General features: G+C 40.0%; 1 protein-coding gene across 1 annotated transcript in view; it reads right to left on the reverse strand.

Annotated features, from left to right (window-relative positions):
- stx1b (syntaxin 1B) overlaps window positions 1-18,510 on the reverse strand; it is an 83,155-nt gene extending 64,645 nt beyond the window's left edge. Inside the window, 1 exon segment of the mRNA XM_034233996.1 lies at window positions 18,008-18,510. Within this exon segment, the coding sequence (XP_034089887.1) occupies window positions 18,008-18,037 (30 nt within the window). The 5' untranslated portion in view covers window positions 18,038-18,510.
- Between the last annotated feature and the right edge of the window lie 117 nt (window positions 18,511-18,627).

Below are 18,627 nucleotides of genomic sequence, written 5' to 3' on the forward strand. Positions count from 1 at the left end.
TCAATTTACGGTGTTACCTGTAACATTCAGCCATCCTGATCCACTTCCTGTTCCCCCGGGTTTGTGTGTGTGTGTGTGTGTGTGTGTGTGTGTGTGTGTGTGTGTGTGTGTGTGTGTGTGTGTGTGTGTGTGTGTGTGTGTGTGTGTGTGTGTGTGTGTGTGTGTGTGTGTGTGTGTGTGTGTGTGTGTGTGCGTGTGCGTGTGTCTGTCTGTCTGTATTTTCAAGGTTGCATGTTATAGTGACCCAAATCAGTTTCTTAACTATGTATGTGACACAGATCTGATTTCATGAGTATAAATCCCTTTAAGGTTTAACTGGTTATAAAACATGTGTAATACTGATGCCATTATATGACATCCATATTATTTCTATAAAGTTATTCTTCATTTCAGCTTTCGGGTTTGCGTCCCCAAAAATATGTGAAGAGGCGATGATTCACAATTAAATAGTGAGCTAAATTTGACCAGAAAAAATAAAGCAGTTTTTAGTTTTTGATATTTGGGATTCAAAATCAATTTTGTAGTTATATATCCAAGAACTGCAGTTCCCATGAGCCTCAGTGGCAGTTGCTAGAGATTAATTCATTTGGAGCTGAGAAGTTTCTCCAGTTGTTTAAAAGAAGTCCAAGTCATGCCTACAATCTTTTGAAAAACACATCCGACTCAATTCTCTAATTATTAGAAGAAAAAAAGCCTTGTGAAGTAGCAAGTTCATGTATTCAAGTGGAAGTCAAATCAAGTCAAAGTCAAGTGTTAAGTCCAAGTCAAACAAGAGAAGTGTGTACATTTCATTTAATTGTACTCCAAATCCAAAACAAGTTCTAGGCATGATTTTAGTTATTTGAAAAAAGTCTTGGACTTTCAAATTAGCCCAAGTCATGTCTTGAATTAAGGCCAAGTCTCTAGCCATTTGAAGATGAGTCCTACTGCAGTCTTGAGTCATTTGTAACTAAGTCTAATTCTAGAGTTTAAGCCTAACTTTAGTTTTGATTATTTGAGGCGAATCCATGTAATGCAAAACAAAACGTATTAACAAGTTCAGGTCAACTCTTGAATCAGGGCAAAGTCTCAAGACATTTTTTAAACGAGTCAAAGCCAGTTGAAAAGCTGATCATACTACAGTATCAAGTCATTTGCAAGAACAAGTCATGTCTCAAGTTAAATTCCAAATCTGGTTTTAATGAAATGTCCAAGCAATTCAAAACTAGTTTAAGTCCAGAATCGAATCATTAAAAACACAACTTAGAGTCAATTAAAACGTGTGAATCATAAGAAGTCATTCAAGCTAAGTGTTATGTCACAGAAGGTAGATCAAACTGTAAAACAATACAAAGTCAATATTCAAGTTGTATTAAAAAAGACTTATAAACAGGTCCAAGACAAGTCTAGAAACAAAGTCAAGGCTCAAGCAATTTTAAAACAAGTCATAATTATTTGGTAAGCACTGCATCAAGTCATTTTCATCAAGTAAAGGCCATGTTCAAACAAATGCAAAACAATTCCAAGTCGTAGTTAATAAAAACAAGTCAGTATTGAATAATTTGCACCAAGGTTTCAAATCATTTCTAAATGAGCCTAATTATTTCGAAAAAAAAGTTCTCAAGTTTCAAACCATCTACCATGAGTCATTGGGCAACAGTTCTCAAGTTTCAAACCATCTACCATGAGTCATTGGGCAACAGTTCTCAAGTTTCAAACCATCTACCATGAGTCATTGGGCAAAAGTTCTCAAGTTTCAAACCATCTACCGAGTCATTGGGCAAAAGTTCTCAAGTTTCAAACCATCTACCATGAGTCATTGGGCAAAAGTTCTCAAGTTTCAAACCATCTACCATGAGTCATTGGGCAAAAGTTCTCAAGTTTCAAACCATCTACCGAGTCATTGGGCAAAAGTTCTCAAGATTCAAACCATCTACCGAGTCATTGGGCAAAAGTTCTCAAGATTCAAACCATCTACCGAGTCATTGGGCAAAAGTTCTCAAGTTTCAAACCATCTACCATGAGTCATTGGGCAAAAGTTCTCAAGTTTCAAACCATCTACCGAGTCATTGGGCAAAAGTTCTCAAGTTTCAAACCATCTACCGAGTCATTGGGCAAAAGTTCTCAAGATTCAAACCATCTACCATGAGTCATTGGGCAAAAGTTCTCAAGATTCAAACCATCTACCATGAGTCATTGGGCAAAAGTTCTCAAGATTCAAACCATCTACCATGAGTCATTGGGCAAAAGTTCTCAAGATTCAAACCATCTACCATGAGTCATTGGGCAAAAGTTCTCAAGTTTCAAACCATCTACCATGAGTCATTGGGCAAAAGTTCTCAAGTTTCAAACCATCTACCATGAGTCATTGGGCAAAAGCGACGTAATCCAAACAAGTCATTTATAACAAGTCCCTACAGATTAAATATATGTGTATACAAAGGACACGGCGTACTAACAGGTCCAAGTCAAGAATTCCAGGCCTCAAGCTATTTAAAAACAAGGAAAAGTCATCCAAAAAACGTTCGACTGGAATTTCAAGTCTCTTGCAACAATACTAGTCTGGCTTCAAGTAATTGAAACACTTTTAAGTGAAGTTTTTAGCCAATAGAATAGTAAAAGTCATTTAGCTAGCACTAAATCATCCAAAATAAATCTCACTGCAGTCTTCAGGAATGTTGTCATAAATTCAAGTCAGATATTGAGTCTTTCAAACAAGCGCAAGTGCAGTCTTGAAACAGGTACAAGTCTTAAACTCAGTCGAAATCTACTGGCACGCATCAAGTCATTGGAAAATAACCACAAGTCTAACTTGATTTTAAGTTAAGGTCCATCTCTATTACTGATTCATTCGGAGGCAAGTTTAAGTAATTCAAAACAAGTAAATGTTTAGTCTCTAGCCAAGGTTCTCAAACAATTCTACAGCAGTCTTGAGTTACTTGAAACAAATCCAAGTCAGTGCTCATGTTATTTAAATGACCCAAGTCAAGTTTCAAAATAGAGGCCTTGTTTCAAACCATTTGACAATGAGTCCATGTCATTAGGCAACTATCAAGTAATTTCAAAGAAGTCATACGGTCTTACAAGTCTTGGGTTATTTGCAATAAATCCGCTAATCCTCTATTTCATTCCATTGCAATGTAAATACTGTTATATTTTACTATATATTTTTGATTATTTTTAATATTTTTCTAGTTCTCTTCCTGTGTTTTTAATTCTTGTTTTTATGCACCATGACACCAAGTCAAATTCCTCGTACGTGTAAACCTACCTGGTAATAAACCTGTTTCTGATTCTGAAGTCAAGTCCAAATCAAATTAGGTATCACAAATCAGAATTGAATTACCTTTTGCTTTTTGGTTATTTCAAATGTTTGGTTATTTCAAATTTGTTATAAAAAATATTTGAATATGCTTTAACACATGTAGAAATGTTGACAATAAAGCTGACTTTGATGCATCTGAATATTTCTTCCAGTCTTGTCGCCCAACAGACTCAAGCCTCGTCATGTTTTTCCTTGAACATCTGAGTGTGAGGTAATGTCAGCACGCCGCTGGCTTCCTGTCAGGCATTAGCATGCAGGAATCTATTTAAAGGAAGGGCACAGTCCGGTGAGGGAGGTGAGGCAGAGTTTTCTGCTTCTTATTTCAGCGATCTAGCAGCCTTTAATGCCTTAATTCAATTCAATAACGGCCTGTAATGACTTTGGCCCAGGACTATATATACTGCATTCCCTCTACTGGATCTTATACACAGCAGTGTTTAAAACCTGCAAACTGCTCTCTGTGCTGCCCAGACGCCCATGAGCAAGACACAAAACACTATCTCCATATGAGAGCCATACAAATAATGCAATTTACCCAAAAATGCATTCATTATTTAATTGCACATTTTGGAAGGGTTCATTTGATTATTTATTTTTCTAAAGAATTTGTTTCTTTTTTTAAAGTCAATCAAATCTAACATTGGTTTGATTTTACAATATACTTTATGATTTGATATGAAACTGACTTTATATCAACACACCATAATAACCATCTTCACAAATATGAATCTTCCCAAATCTAGATTGAATTATTAAAATATATTTTCTTAAGGACAAACGCTGAGTGGGCTGATAAACAAGTACAAATTCACAAGAAGACACCGCAAGATCAGAATACAAATATGTAGATTATTCAAATCTAATGTTTTACCTTCAATTACTATTTCTTGTTTGAGTCAATTGAGAGCATCCGTAAAAATCATTATCCTATTTTGTCCGTTTTATTTCATTTTAGTTGATCTTTTTAACCTTTTTGTTGATTATAACATGTTGTTTTCTGTCTTTAAAAAATTCTCCTTGTAGAATTATCTGACCAAAAATAAAACAAAACCAGAATCAAAAACATCATGTTCTTTCATTAAAAGAAAGCTGTGGAAATAACATCACTAATTTCACCAACAAACAGCCAATCACAGAGCTCCACATTCTGCTGTCTTTTCAGCTGGATCTTAAACTAAAACATTTGTAGGTTCTGGATGAATTCAGAAACATCAATGACACAAATTAAGCAATTGACGAGGCTCATGGGAAATGTAGTTTTTAGAGCCATCTATCAAACTGAGAACTGATATCTCAAAAACAAAATTGTAACTATTTAAAAAGGTAGAGCCAGAACATAAACCTTAATCAATGCAACATTATGCACGCGGTTTTTGCGGTTTAGGAACATTTTAAGCAACATTGAGAATCCAGATAGATACACAATCATTTGCATGAATGTACCAAAAGAACTCATCAACTAATGAGGAATTGCTTTTAAGATACAAGTGACTAGATGATGTGAAGGCTTCATTTTAATTCTGATCTATGAAATGTAACAAAACTATCGACAAAAACTGTCTTAAAGAAAAACAAAATCTGACTAAAAGCAACATAATCATTTCTGTGAATGTGCCAAATCCTGAGAAATATACATAAGCCACTGAGAGAAACTGTCAAACAAAATATCATTTCTTTTGACATGTATAAACAGCTCAGTGATAAAGGTGAGATTTTCTTGTCAGCAAACGGAGAACATTCATGAAGGTCAACAAAAAGGATCTTAATGCTGTTCAATCTAAGATGACCCTTTGCTTGCTGCATGACTCAGAGGACACCGGCATGTTTTCCTATCAGACCTGAAACATCATCATCACATCACGGCCTCGCCATCCTCTGAAAGCAGACACGAGGATCAACCAAAAAAAAAAGGATTAACAAAATGGCTTTGATTAAAACAAGCTGCTCTCTGATTGGTTGAACAGATTAATTAATATTCAAATGTATGAATAAATAAAATAAATCCGCTGCAGAGGAAGAGAAGAAGAGGAGGAGGTTTGCTGTTTGTTACGAGGCTACTCGCTAAGATGTAGAGGGGGGGAAGGGTACATCTATAATGCATGAGCACACACACACACACACCCAAGTGGGCTGGGACGATTTCAGGGCCATTAAATGGAGATGCTGCCATAAATCACATGACCAGTCTGCCCACACACACACACACACACACACACACACACACACACACACACACACACACACACACACACACACACACACACACACACACACACACACACACACACACGTGCACACACACACACAGGATTGTCTTCACTCAGCAGATACTGCAGGTTCAATACTATGTAGGAGGAGGGTGTGTGTGCGCTTTTTTTGTCTATCTGTCTTCGTGAGGACCAGTTTCTAGACATGCTAGGATTTTTTTTACGAATTCAAGATTCAAGTTGTTTCTTTTTACTATTATACAATCATAATTTTGCCAAATACTTAGGCTGGGAGGCTCTTCTTAAGACCAGAAAATACAAATGACATAACATTTAAATTGAATGCATTTTCACAAAAATAAGGATATTTCTGAAAGGTAGAAACAGCTTTTATAAGAAATGTATTATTAAAGGTGTGTGACTTTTGAAACTTTGTTTATAGTAAGGACATATTTGCTTAGTTCGACATTTCAGTGAGGACATTTGAAATATTGGACATATCTAAAAATGTATAACCTTTTGTTTTATTTACACTGTTACTACCTTATGTGATGCACTTTGAATTGCCTTGTTGGGGAAAGCTGCCTTAGATTCCATTTATACGGGAACGCAAACGAAACGCAAACGAACCAAATTCGATATCAAAAAAGTCTTCCGTTCACACGGATATGGCTCAATAAACGTGTCCCTTCACACAAGACCACTCGAGCCGCTGGAGACGCTGTAGTACATATACCAGGCCTGTAAGTGGCGCTGTAATTCCGCCACAAAATACACCAAAAGCAGCAAAGAAGACCCCCATGGTTGCCTGGTTGCCCTTCTGTTTAATCTCCGCGGTGGATTTAGCAACATGTAGTTCATGTAGTTCTCCATGTCCACTTGTTGCTGATGGTTGTGGTAGAAGAGCTGTAGATTTTGCACTAACATCTGTAGCATGGTCAGTATCAGTAGCTGTAGCTACTGTCAGTAGCTGTAGCTACTGACAGTAGCTACTGACCATGCTACAGCAGTGAGAAGCAGAGGTGGGGAGAGGCGGGGCTCTGGCTTCATCGTTATCAGGAAATGATCGTATAGGACGTACACACGGAGCCGCTTGGCCCCCCAGAGCGTTCCGTCTGCAGATCTATCCTCCTTGGGACCCATTATCGTTTTAGGGGTCCGTTTCCGCGGTTCTGTTACGGCCTCATGTGAACGAACGATCTATACGAAAGAGAACAACCCGTTTCGTTCCTGTGTAAACAGCACCTTAAAAAACAACTTTAAATCAACATTTAGTCCTCAATTATTCACAGGGCTGAAGGTTAAATCTTATGGTTTTAGTTTATGGACAGGGGTATATGCACAGTATTTCAACCACAGGGCCCTCACAAGTGTAGACATACCGGTAGGTGTGTGTCTATACTACAGTAATAAGAGGATGGGTGATCTAATTTTACAGCAATCAGATCTTGATGAACTGAATCTCACCTAGAAAGCAAAAATATTTATGGAAGATCAACCCCAGTGAACAGCAGAGTCAGTGTTGGGAAAGTAACTTATATGTAATGTAATGTATAACATATTATTTTTCTGTTTTAAGTGTTACTTCCACCAGAACAACTGGAGCTGGCATTGTATAAGAGTTTAATATTTTATAGCAAAAAAAACCCGATATGTCTTAATATCCTCGCTTTAAATCACCTGCTTATAATTAACAATAGTTACAATAGCTTTTTTCTAGTAAGTTGTGCGATGTGGATTATTGAAAAAGGCAACATTGCCAGGTGGCAATGCTTTACTTGTAATAGTAAATGTAATAACCAAGTACAGCCTAGCATTTTAGCACTTCCTGTTCGCTCGTCTCGAAGGCAATCAAAATACCCCACTAGTGAATTTTGAAGCTTCTATGTATCACGAAAACGGCAGTTGCTAACAAATGACTTAATGAGACTACCAAATGTCATCACGACAAGCATTTGCCACCTTTAGCTTAGCAGTGGTGACGTCAAGTGTCATGTGACCTCACTGTAGTTCCTTTATAGGCTAATGTTAGCTTTTACCTGAAAAAAATATAAAAGCTGTGTTAATATTTGCTAATATTCCTGCTGAACAAAGCGTCCATGAACACTTGTTTGAGTTTATTTTCTGCTATAATCCTCAATTTCCCCAATTGAAAAAGGGAAACCAGGGACATGCTAATGGCTAAAATCTCATTTTGCAGCTCTGTATATATACACACAGCCCTAAAACACTGCAGAGAATAATTTCAGGATGCGAAAGTGACCTCCAGATTGCCAGCAGTAACCGTGGGTTTGCCCTTGATTCGGCTAAAGGATGGCCACTGGCACACACACACACACACACACACACACACACACACACACACACACACACACACACACACACACACACACACACACACACACACACACACACACACACACACGCACACACACACGCACTGATAAGCTAGCTATGGTTAGCATCAAGCCCATAGCAGTGTTCAAGCAGTATTAATGTACATTAACCATGTTTAGAGGCAGTGGCGTTTTCTCCTGGAGGCTGTTTTTTCTGATTGTAGTTATAATTTTAATAAATAAATAAAAACACTTCGTTTAGTTTCGGAATTTCTTCTTTGTTGTGTGTTGCTGTCGGACGATCTCTCCCCCATTCTCATTGAGTATTTTACAAAGAGTGAAACAGCGCCCCTCTAGATGTTATGGTGAAACAGTAGATTGCACTCACTGTTGCGAGAGGAGGCCAGCCGAAATTGGCTTCTCTTGGTGAAAAAAAATTGAGGGATTGACCAATCAGACAAGGCTCATGTCATGCCCCTGCCAACCTGTGATTAGTCAGAGCCATGCCAAGGGAAGCCAGAGGCAGCTGGCTTCCCTTGCCTCACAATCTAATCAAATCGCATCAACTTAGTGTTGCAGTGACACGTCCTAAAACCCGGAAGTAAGCTGCGCTCGCGTTCCCTCGACAAAAAAGCAATGGGATTTCTCCATAGGATTTTGGAATATAGCTCGAAATAAGGTCAGTGGAAAACTAACCTGATAAATGCACGTTTTGTTCAGCCGGATAATATCCACATGTCTACCCTACTTTTATAATTTTCTAATCATAAATCTAATCGATAGATAGATAGCGCCACTGCACCAATTTGGAGTATTTAATCAACCCGGGGGGTCGCGAGATCTGCAAGATGATTCAAAATAAAATAATAAAAATAAAATATTTTATTATTATAATTATCCAGTGTTACCCATATCATTTGATTCTATTTGTAGGGGCACCGCACCCCCCCCCCCCCCCCCCCCCATACAAATGAGACATAATCTCATTAAATATGCGCATATTTTAATACTTTCAGGAACACAATTCTGAACATTGGATAAAGTCAGGTTCGAAATTCTTGTTTCATTTTGTAGTCATATTAGAATCTAAAGTTTTTATAGAAGGGATGGTGTATGTAAGTGCTACTGCAGTTGACATTTCTCACTCAGGAACATGAGAAAAAACTCATTTTGAGAAAACGACCTTTAAAGATTGCTGTGTGGCGCTACCTAAACCCTCCTGTTCTCTGGATGACAGCTTGCGCATCGACGCACTCCGTGAAGGTATTTCATGGTAAGGGTCATTTGTTTTTTGTATAACCTTGCTTCGTGCAAGTGACAATTGTTGTCGTCTTCTCTGTGAACGTCTCTTTGTACTTTCACGATTGGTTGCTGATACAAAGGAAATGAGAGACGGAGCTTTCGAAGGATACCTCTGATTACATGGTGCAAACAGCGGTCGCGATACTTTATGTTACGTTAGAATGCTAACTTTTGGTGAATTTAGGAGAAATCTACAGACACAAATAGACAAACTATAGTAAAATAAACACCTAAATGTGTATTTTGTAAATGTTCCTTCCAAAAGCCTGAAAGAAAACATGTTATGGAATCAATATAGCACAACATATCAAAATTGACCAGTGCATGAAAAACGATGTTTTTGCCTGCCATGTCTCGCCCTAAAGAGTAAGACACACCGGAGTTGAGGATCTGTGGGATTTGTATGTCGATGTATGGGAAACACTGTTATTTGTATGACAATTCACTAACAAACTGCAGGATGTTAGTTCCTCCTTCACTTATTCTCTCATATCTTATCTTTATTTAAGTATATTGATCAGAATGCAGACTAAATACCATTTCTGAGTTTGCTGCGCTTGGACACAATGCCATGCACGAAGAAATCGGAGGAGATGCTAGATATCTTTTGGTTTCATTGTGAGAACAGCTAAAAAACAAATTAAATCTATAAAAACACATCTTCTACATAGAAATCTAACGTCCATAAAGAGTGCAACAAAATATATAATACAGTTTGCAATAAGTAACTTAGCAGCGGCCATAAAGTAAATGCGCACATTTATATAAAGATTCAAATCAACACTTTGTGAAATTACTTTTATTTTATAATCTGAGCAAAAAATTAAATGAAAGTTAAAGAAATTCAGGAGTGGGAAATAAAAAAAAAAGGTTTGCTAAATCTCCTTTCTTCAGTGGAACTTTAATTTGAAAGGGAGACAGCAGGAAGTGTCAACCCACTATAGCTTGGTTTAACAGTCATTTGAAAGGGTCAACAAATAATAAAACATAATACTGCAACAGCTAGGGGTAACTTTAATTTGAAAGGGTCACACAGCAGGAACTGCTGCAGTCAAGGTGCCCTTAAGCAAGTCATTACTAGAGAGATGACTGTGTGTGTGTGTGTGTGTGGTGTGTGTGTGTGTGTGGTGTGTGTGTGTGTGTGTGTGTGTGTGTGTGTGTGTGTGTGTGTGTGTGTGTGTGTGTGTATGCATGCGTGCGTGCGTGCGTGCGTGCGTGCGTGCGTGCGTGCGTGCGTGCGTGCGTGCGTGCGTGCGTGCGTGCGTGCGTGTGTTCAGTGTAGATAAAGTCAAACAAACACTAAAACAAACAGACCTCACCCACCTGGTACCGCCAGCAGATAAACCAAACACCATCCTTTGTTTGCTGCTCATGTGTCTGTTTTGGACTATCTTATTAAAGACACACTATTTAATCAGTGCGTTTTATATTTAGAAATAAAAATGAACATTAAAGGTATTTTGACAAAGAAGAATAGTTACATAGTCTGTAAATCATTGAACCACCTTTGAAAACCTATATGTTTCACAAGTACAAACAACTGCAGTTCCTCTAATGGCCACTAAATGGTTCGCTCACCACGCAAGGTATCACTTGACATGAAAGCAGAGCCGGTTTTAGCCAATTTGATGCCCTATGGTGAGATTTTAGCTGGCGCCCCCCCCCCCCCCCCCCACACACACATGGCTCTGTAGAAGGAAGTCACACACCGTGTTACAAAGCCCAACTTTACAAAAAAAACATGTTTATGGTTTTTGGTGTCTATAGCTAATATCTCCCTTCATGAAAACTATACTAGCTAGTAGGATTCACGATTCAACATTCAAAGGCTTTATTGTCATCTGCAGAATAGCTACAGCGTAGTTTTGGCAATGAAAATCTGAAGTCCCATATCCCTCCATCAACACAACATACAATATACCTAACTTAAACAGTGCAGTCAAATAGTGCAAAAATACAGTGGTGCCATAACAGGACTAAAAAAAAGGTTTTCTTTAAAGTTCTCGAAAGCGAAACAACATGATCTGACTTGCTGAAAATAATGCTTATTTAAATTGGGGCTTAATCGGCTATTTCCTGGATTATTAGTTTGTGTGTGTGTGTGTGTGTGTGTGTGTGTGTGTGTGTGTGTGTGTGTGTGTGTGTGTGTGTGTGTGTGTGTGTGTGTGTGTGTGTGTGTGTGTGTGTGTGTGTGTGTGTTTTCAGTGACAGTTTCATAAAAATAATCCATATGAAACCTCTGAGGGTGAATCATGTCCCAGCTTACCCTCCCACCCTCTGTCATAATCAATGACACTGAAATGGGATATGGTGCCACACACACACACACACACACACACACACACACACACACACACACACACACACACACACACACTCTCTCTCTCTCTCTCTCTCTCTCTCTCTCTCTCACACACACACACACACACACACACACACACACTCTCTCTCTCTCTCTCTCTCTCTCTCTCTCTCACACACACACACACACACACACACACACACACTCTCTCTCTCTCTCTCTCTCTCTCTCTCTCACACACACACACACACACACACACACACACACACACACACACACACACACACACACACACACAGCTGCTTTTGAACACATGAAGCAAATGTTTAATCTTTCAGAATATACATAGGCCTTGGAATTTCTGCGCAACTTTAGTCAGGATTTTAGATGTCAAATTTACCAACCAAACTCTGTACAATTTTCAGAGCATTTAACAAAAAACATTTACATTTTCTGTATTCACATAATGATAAAAAGTCTTGTACACAGCCGAAGATATATTTTTGCTGGAAATCACGTTTCATTTTAGGCCAAAACAGTCTGATGTTACGATGTTTAGATTATCAAATATTGGGAATATTTCATGACATAATTGTCATAAATATATATGACATTTCAGGCCCACAAATCTTGACATTTTGGTTCTTTTTTCAGTTTTATATCATAATACGTTGAAAACGTTTGGACATTTAAAGACATCACCTTTGACTTTGAGAAAATAGGATGGACATTATTTTTTTTTTTATACACCAAAAAACGAATGTACAAAATAATCTATTTCATTAATCCAAACAATACCACCAACCAAAAGCATTTAAGAAAGAACAGCTTTATCATTCTTTCAATGTTCTCTTCTCACATGAAAAATGCTGACTCACTTTAGCGTGTTAGCACTCATAATGCTGACTCATTTCAGGGAATCGGGCCCCATTTTTGATTCCAACTCAATCATGGACAGCAGACTGTATTTTTGCATTATTTCTAAAGCTGTTCAAGAGAGGAGGCAAAATGAAGAAGAGGAAGAAGATGAGAAAGGGGAATATGAAAAAGATCAGGAGAAGGAGGAAGACAAGGTCAAAGAGTAGGGAACGGTCAAAGAATGGGAGAGAGGATGGGAGGAAGAAAAAGAGGAACCAGGAAATGGTAGATGAAGAAGAAGAAAGGGAGGAGAGAGAAGAGTAGGATGAGAAAATAGGACAAAAAAGAAATCAGTGGGAAAGGAGGAAGAGGAGGAAGAGGCAGAAGATGAAGTAGCTTAAGATAAGGAAAAGAAGAGAGGGAGTATGAAGAAGTAAGGAGGAGGAAAAGGTGAAACTGAAGAGGAGGAAGAGGAGGAAGAAGTGAGAAGAAGAGGAAGAACACTGAAAAAACTGAAACATTGACTCTGATTAAATGTATGACGTCAACACATTTCCCATAACTTTATTAGGTTAAGTTTAAATACAAATATTAGGTTCAATAAAGAAGAATAAAAAGAGGAAGAAGAGGAAGAAGAGGAAGAAGAGGAAGAAGAGGAAGAAGAAGAGCAGGCAGCGTCTGTGATGTGGACGATTACATAAATGAGAATTGTTTCAGAGCGGCCGCTGCATGATACAGCAGCATCTGTTACCGGCTGCAGCACGGAGCCGGATCACACTCCACTGATCCAACATGGCCGACAGGAGGAGGAGTCATAGGGCTCAAAGGAAGAAGGAGAGAGGCTACACTCCGCTGTTACGTGAATATTAATTGAATGTATATAGAAACCAGTGTGTGCCGTTAAAGCACTGCAGAAGAAGAATAAGCAAGCTCCAGTCCCAGCTTAAAGGTCTACTCTTTTTCATCAATATATTATAGGTTTCAGATAGAAAACATGTCACTGAAGTGTTTGGCTCCAAATACCAAACAGATCATTGTAGCATCCCATAATCCCCTCTGCTTCAGCCAGTGGTCGCGTTAAGCGAATATCTTCCGTCTATTACGGATTTATTTTAACAATGGCGGAAACATCTGAAAGCAGTCCGTCATTTTGAACAAACTCGGAACAGCGCCAAAGTTTCCCCGCAGCGAGGCTCCGGTGTTATGCCGTGTTAAGCATGCCTGCCAAAAAGGAAATGATACCGTTTCCAAACCTAACGTTGCCGTACAGATCATTGAAATGTCTGAGTTTTGGCTTTACGCTGTGCGCACTCCCGCCAGGTGCAGTGGGCATGGCACCTTAAATTAAAAGAGGTCTACACTCCTGCAGAAAAATGTCCTTGACACACTGAAAAAAGTGATGTGGAATTTGTTGATATAATATATTTCACTAAAGTCAATGATTCAGTTTATTCAGTGCAAAGCACAGAACACTTTTTTTATGATAATACTACGAGAGAAGTTGTGTTTTTCTTAAATGCACAGAAAATGTAACAGAGGTGCATGGCTGCCGCTCATATTTGGCAAGTGGCTGAATTAGAGCTGCATTCAAACATTATTTCTGATGTATACAATGTGATAAGACAAAGACAAATGTCAATGCCAGTTTCTTAAAGTCCATGGCAATTTGTTTTGATATTCAGTGTTTTGATATAAAACTGAGAAAAGCAGCACATGTCAATGTTTGAATGTTACTTAATCATGGAAATAGTTCAAATTTGTTATGTCAACTAATCTTTGCAGCATATTTGGTCCATAAAACATCAGAATACACTTCATGATATTTTATAATGTCTTGTTTTGACCCAATGACACTCAATCACTGCCACGTTGAAAAAACTGAAATGTTGACTTGAAATAAATGTATTATGTCAACAAATGTCAAAACATTTGAACTTCTTTTGTATTTGAACTTAATATTATTGCCTTCAACTAACCTAATACAGTTATGTCAAATCTGAAGGCATAATACATTCAATTCTCCGTTTCAGTTTGAAAATAAGCAGACAAATATTACATTTAAAAAATAAATTACATTTTTACATGAGTTTACATTTAAATGTTACAGCTCTACAATCTTAGCTAACTAGAAATGCTGTCCTCCATTCATTATTTCGTCTTTTTGCTCCATCCTTCCTCCCCTCCCTTCTTTTATTCCTTGTCCGCCCTCCCTTCTTGTTTCCATCTTTATTCCTCCATTCCTCTACAACACTTTCCATCTCTTGTTTTAGCTTTCTTTCCTCCTCTCCTCCATTTTCACTACTTCCTTTTTGTCTCCCTTTTCCTCTTTTCTCCCTCTAGGATTCTTTAGTCTACATCTTTGCGAGTCACAGTTTAATTAGAGCTGCAACCATTAATCAAGGGACAGAAGAATAACCTCCAACTATTTTGACAACATTAATCGTTGAAGTCATTTTCATGATAAATTCAGAAAATGCTGTTTTCGCCCTTTCAAATATGTCCTGCTTGTCCGTGTTTTATATCATATTCAAATGTATATTCAAGAACTTTTAAAGAAATGTTAAACACCTAAATATTACAACCAAACCTGTTAAACCCCACGCCTGTTTTTCTTCCCTTCTGAAAGGGGGTAAATTAATAATCTTTTTTCTCAAAGCAAGGTGAGTTGGATGTAGAAAAGTCAGAATCAATATAGATGTTTTTATTTTAAACTAAATTCAGATTGAACATAGTAAAAACATTTAAATTATAGTTTCCGTCCCAAAAAAAAATAAAATGGGATAGTAGACTAAAAGCTTTAGAGATCCAAAGTATAACATATAATAAGTACCCTGTATCAAGATTGATGCAAAACAAGTTAAATTTGACCTTTAGAGCCAATAGAATCGAGGGGAAGTTCCTAAATCCACCTAAACATTACCATTGGTGAATGAGAGTGATGCGCAGCCAGCATGCCCAAAACCGGAAGCTGGGTTACAGCTCTCATACACAGCAGCGTTTATATGCGTTTTAATGCCATTGAACACAACTTTGATCAGAAAACAGCAAAGGCCAGACGTATTTGCCGTTTTGGCCCTAAAGTGAAGTTGTGTGTTGTGTTTGCTTGCCTTCGCTGCTGCGAGTTTTGTTCGCACTGTGATGATACTCATTGGAATCTGTGGAATCTCAGCTTTCATATCTAGTTTGTGCAGATCCGATGAAATATAAAAGATCGCTAACGTGAGTTATGTGCTAAGTGCGTTAGCACTCTTTCGCTTAGTGCTAATTCAGACGCTTGGCGTGAGAGTTGTGTTTTGTTTGAGTAAAAATGGTTCATATCGTCAGTTCGCTGAGTCTCTTCCCGTTAAGTGGGACACATGAATAGGTTGTTAAATGTTAAGAAGCCCTGAGACACAGTTTCGTGAATATTGTTGTGTTTGGCCCCCCATGGGTGGGGGCATGGGGTTTAACAGGCTAATCTACGGATTAATAAAACATCACATTTGTTTGTTTTAATGAAATCGCCACATATTTTGGTGATAAATGTGTCATTTTAGTCACATAATTGTAAACATATTCTATCAGCTACTTAAATGAGATGATTTGATACCTTTATTTATCATAGTTGGTCTATATAGGGTTTGGACCAAAGACGTGACTTTTTATACACTAAATGCCAGATAATGCAAATAAGTATTAGTTAGAGTAAATTGTAAAGAAATGCAACAGGTGAGGAAGAAGGAATGTAAAGATTGATAAGGTGATGGAGGAAAGGTGAAGTTAAAGTGAGTAGAGGATGGAGACATGCAGGAAAAGAAAAAGATTGAAGATGGTTAGAAGAAGTGATAGAAGGAGGACGGAAAGGATAGAAATAGAAAGATAGTGAAAGATGAAAAAAGAATGAGAAAAGAAGGAAAGATGGAGGGATGGAAGAAATATGGAGGTAAGATGAAATGATGGAGAAAGATAAAGAAAAGATGGAGAAAGATTGAGCAAAAAAAGATGAAGGGATGCAAAGAAATGTGCAGGATACATGGAGGATACATGGAGGATACATGGAGGATAGGAGGATGGATGAAGGATATGGAGAAAGTATAGTAAATATTGAGGGATGGAGAAAGATTGAGGATGGAGAGTGAGGAAAGATAGAGGAATGAGGCAACAAATGGAAGATGGAGAAAGGTGGGGGGAATGAAGGGAAGATGGAGGAAGTAAGGAGCGATGGAGAAGGATGGAGGACGGATGGATGGACAGCAGTGCGGTAAACTCCAGGCGGTGCTGAGCCTGTCACTTTTTTAATGCAAATTACCTCGACACACACACACACACACACACACACACACAAACACACACACACACATATATTAGATGCTTTGGATCAGCTGATCTCCCACAATTCATCTGTAACAGAGACGTGACGTGAGAGGAAAATGGAGCTGCAGAAAATGTAATAAAATGGAAATTAATTCATGAAAATCTCCAATAAATCACTGTAGTATTAAATGGGCGCACTGACAGATATAAATAGAGGTATTAATACAAATATATTTATAGAGATGCTGTATTTCGCTGCCTAGCACGAACCCGGTTGAACCCGGGTGGTGGCGGCGGGAAGCGCGGAGCTGCTGCAGAGTTTGAGCAGCTGATGTGACACCCCTACACATCCCCTCCCTCCCAAAAAAAAAGTCCCCCCACAATCCGCCCAAACTGCCTGCATCAGCTGTTCGCTTGGAGAAGTCCCCTACCGCACCGCGTCGCCCCGCATACCGCACGCGTCAAAGCCTCCAGTCACCCGATGCAGAGCCACACAGTCATAAAATGGGTGAGGCTTTGGTACAATGAAGACCCCCCCCCCCCTCCCCCATCTTTTCACTATCACCGTGTGGGTGAGGCGGGGGGGGGGGGGGGGGGCAGTGAAAGAGAGCGGAAAAGGAGACACGTGGAAAAGGAGCAGATAAAACCGCATCCTCCGCTCCGCCCGCACCGTGATGCCTCCACCCAGCCGCACATCCACCCTCACGAGCCTCTCCATCAGGGAGGAGGCGCGCGGGCTGCGGGATGCGGCCTCTGAGTAAAAAAGAAGAAAATAAATCACTGTATTCTGTTCTCCATCAGGTCACCAGGTTCGCGTGCGTGAACGTGCACGGCCACCTTAGCATTAATGGTAGAGGGTTTATTTTCCTTTTTTAAACCCATTTACCCATCATGCATGCAGCGCTGCACGAGCAGAGAAAAACCTGAGCAGGGCCTCTGCGTCTAAACCCGCCGCGCGCACATCACCTGCTAAACGCGGAGAAGAGAATAAAACGAACGTGCCGCTGTGAACGTGACCTCCAGCCTGAGTGAGCCCCCGAGCATCCACTCATACTAGATAGGCCTACTACTGAGAGAACAACCTATCAAATGTGTGAGGAAAGCCCCCCTTTCAGGCTCCATCCACCCCCAGATCTGCAGCCCCATGCACTCTGTATGCACAGCGTGAGCCGCGCCGCTCCGCGCACACCAAGCAGGCTCTACGAGGCTTTTTAGCCGCTTTCATCAACCAGAGAGGTGGCGAGGCCGTGCAGCTGCCGCGGCCGCAGGAGGATTGGAGAGAGAGAGAGAGAGAGAGAGAGAGAGAGAGAGAGAGAGAGAGAGAGAGAGAGGAAGAGGGTAGGGGGAGGAGGAGGGAACATGGAGGCCAACATGGATGGGAATAAAGAGGTAAAATTGAGCTTACGCTTCGCAGTTCCGCCGTACGGTCCTTCATGGTGTCGCCGCGCCGAGCTGGCCTCTAGAAAACGGAGAATCGGCCCTGATGCGGGGGGGGAGGGGGGAGGTGTCCGGCGTCGTTTTGCGCTCCGAGATTCCCCAACAAGGTTTTTTTTTTCTGTTCGTCCTCCTCTTCGTTTTGCACCTCTGCTTCACTTCCCGTTCGCGGACAGAGGGATGGAGGGAGGAACAGCGCGGGGTGACGCGTCTCCGCCGACAGGAGGTTGGTTTTTATTATCCGGTGCGTTCAGACCCTCCGCTGCTACTGCTGCTGCTGCTGCTGCTGCTTCTTCTTCTTTTTTATTTATTTTAATTTAATGGTGCCTCTCCGCCGCTCTGGCTCAGCCTGGCCCCCCTTTCGGTTACGCGGCTCTTTCCTCTTCCTCCTCGGTGCGGTCGCAGTGTGGCCCCGCAGCGCGCAAAGCAGCAGCAGCCCGGCAGCAACACCACCGAGAGAGAGATAGAGAGAGAGAGAGAAAAATAGGGAGGGAGGGAGGGAGGGAGAGAGAGTGGGGAGGGAGGGAGGGAGGGAGAGAGGAGAGAGAGGGAGGGAGAGAGGGAGGGAGAGAGGGAGGGAGGGAGAGAGAG

Source organism: Gymnodraco acuticeps, unplaced genomic scaffold, assembly GCF_902827175.1.
Source record: "Gymnodraco acuticeps unplaced genomic scaffold, fGymAcu1.1, whole genome shotgun sequence".
In the NCBI taxonomy this organism is placed as follows: domain Eukaryota; kingdom Metazoa; phylum Chordata; class Actinopteri; order Perciformes; family Bathydraconidae; genus Gymnodraco; species Gymnodraco acuticeps.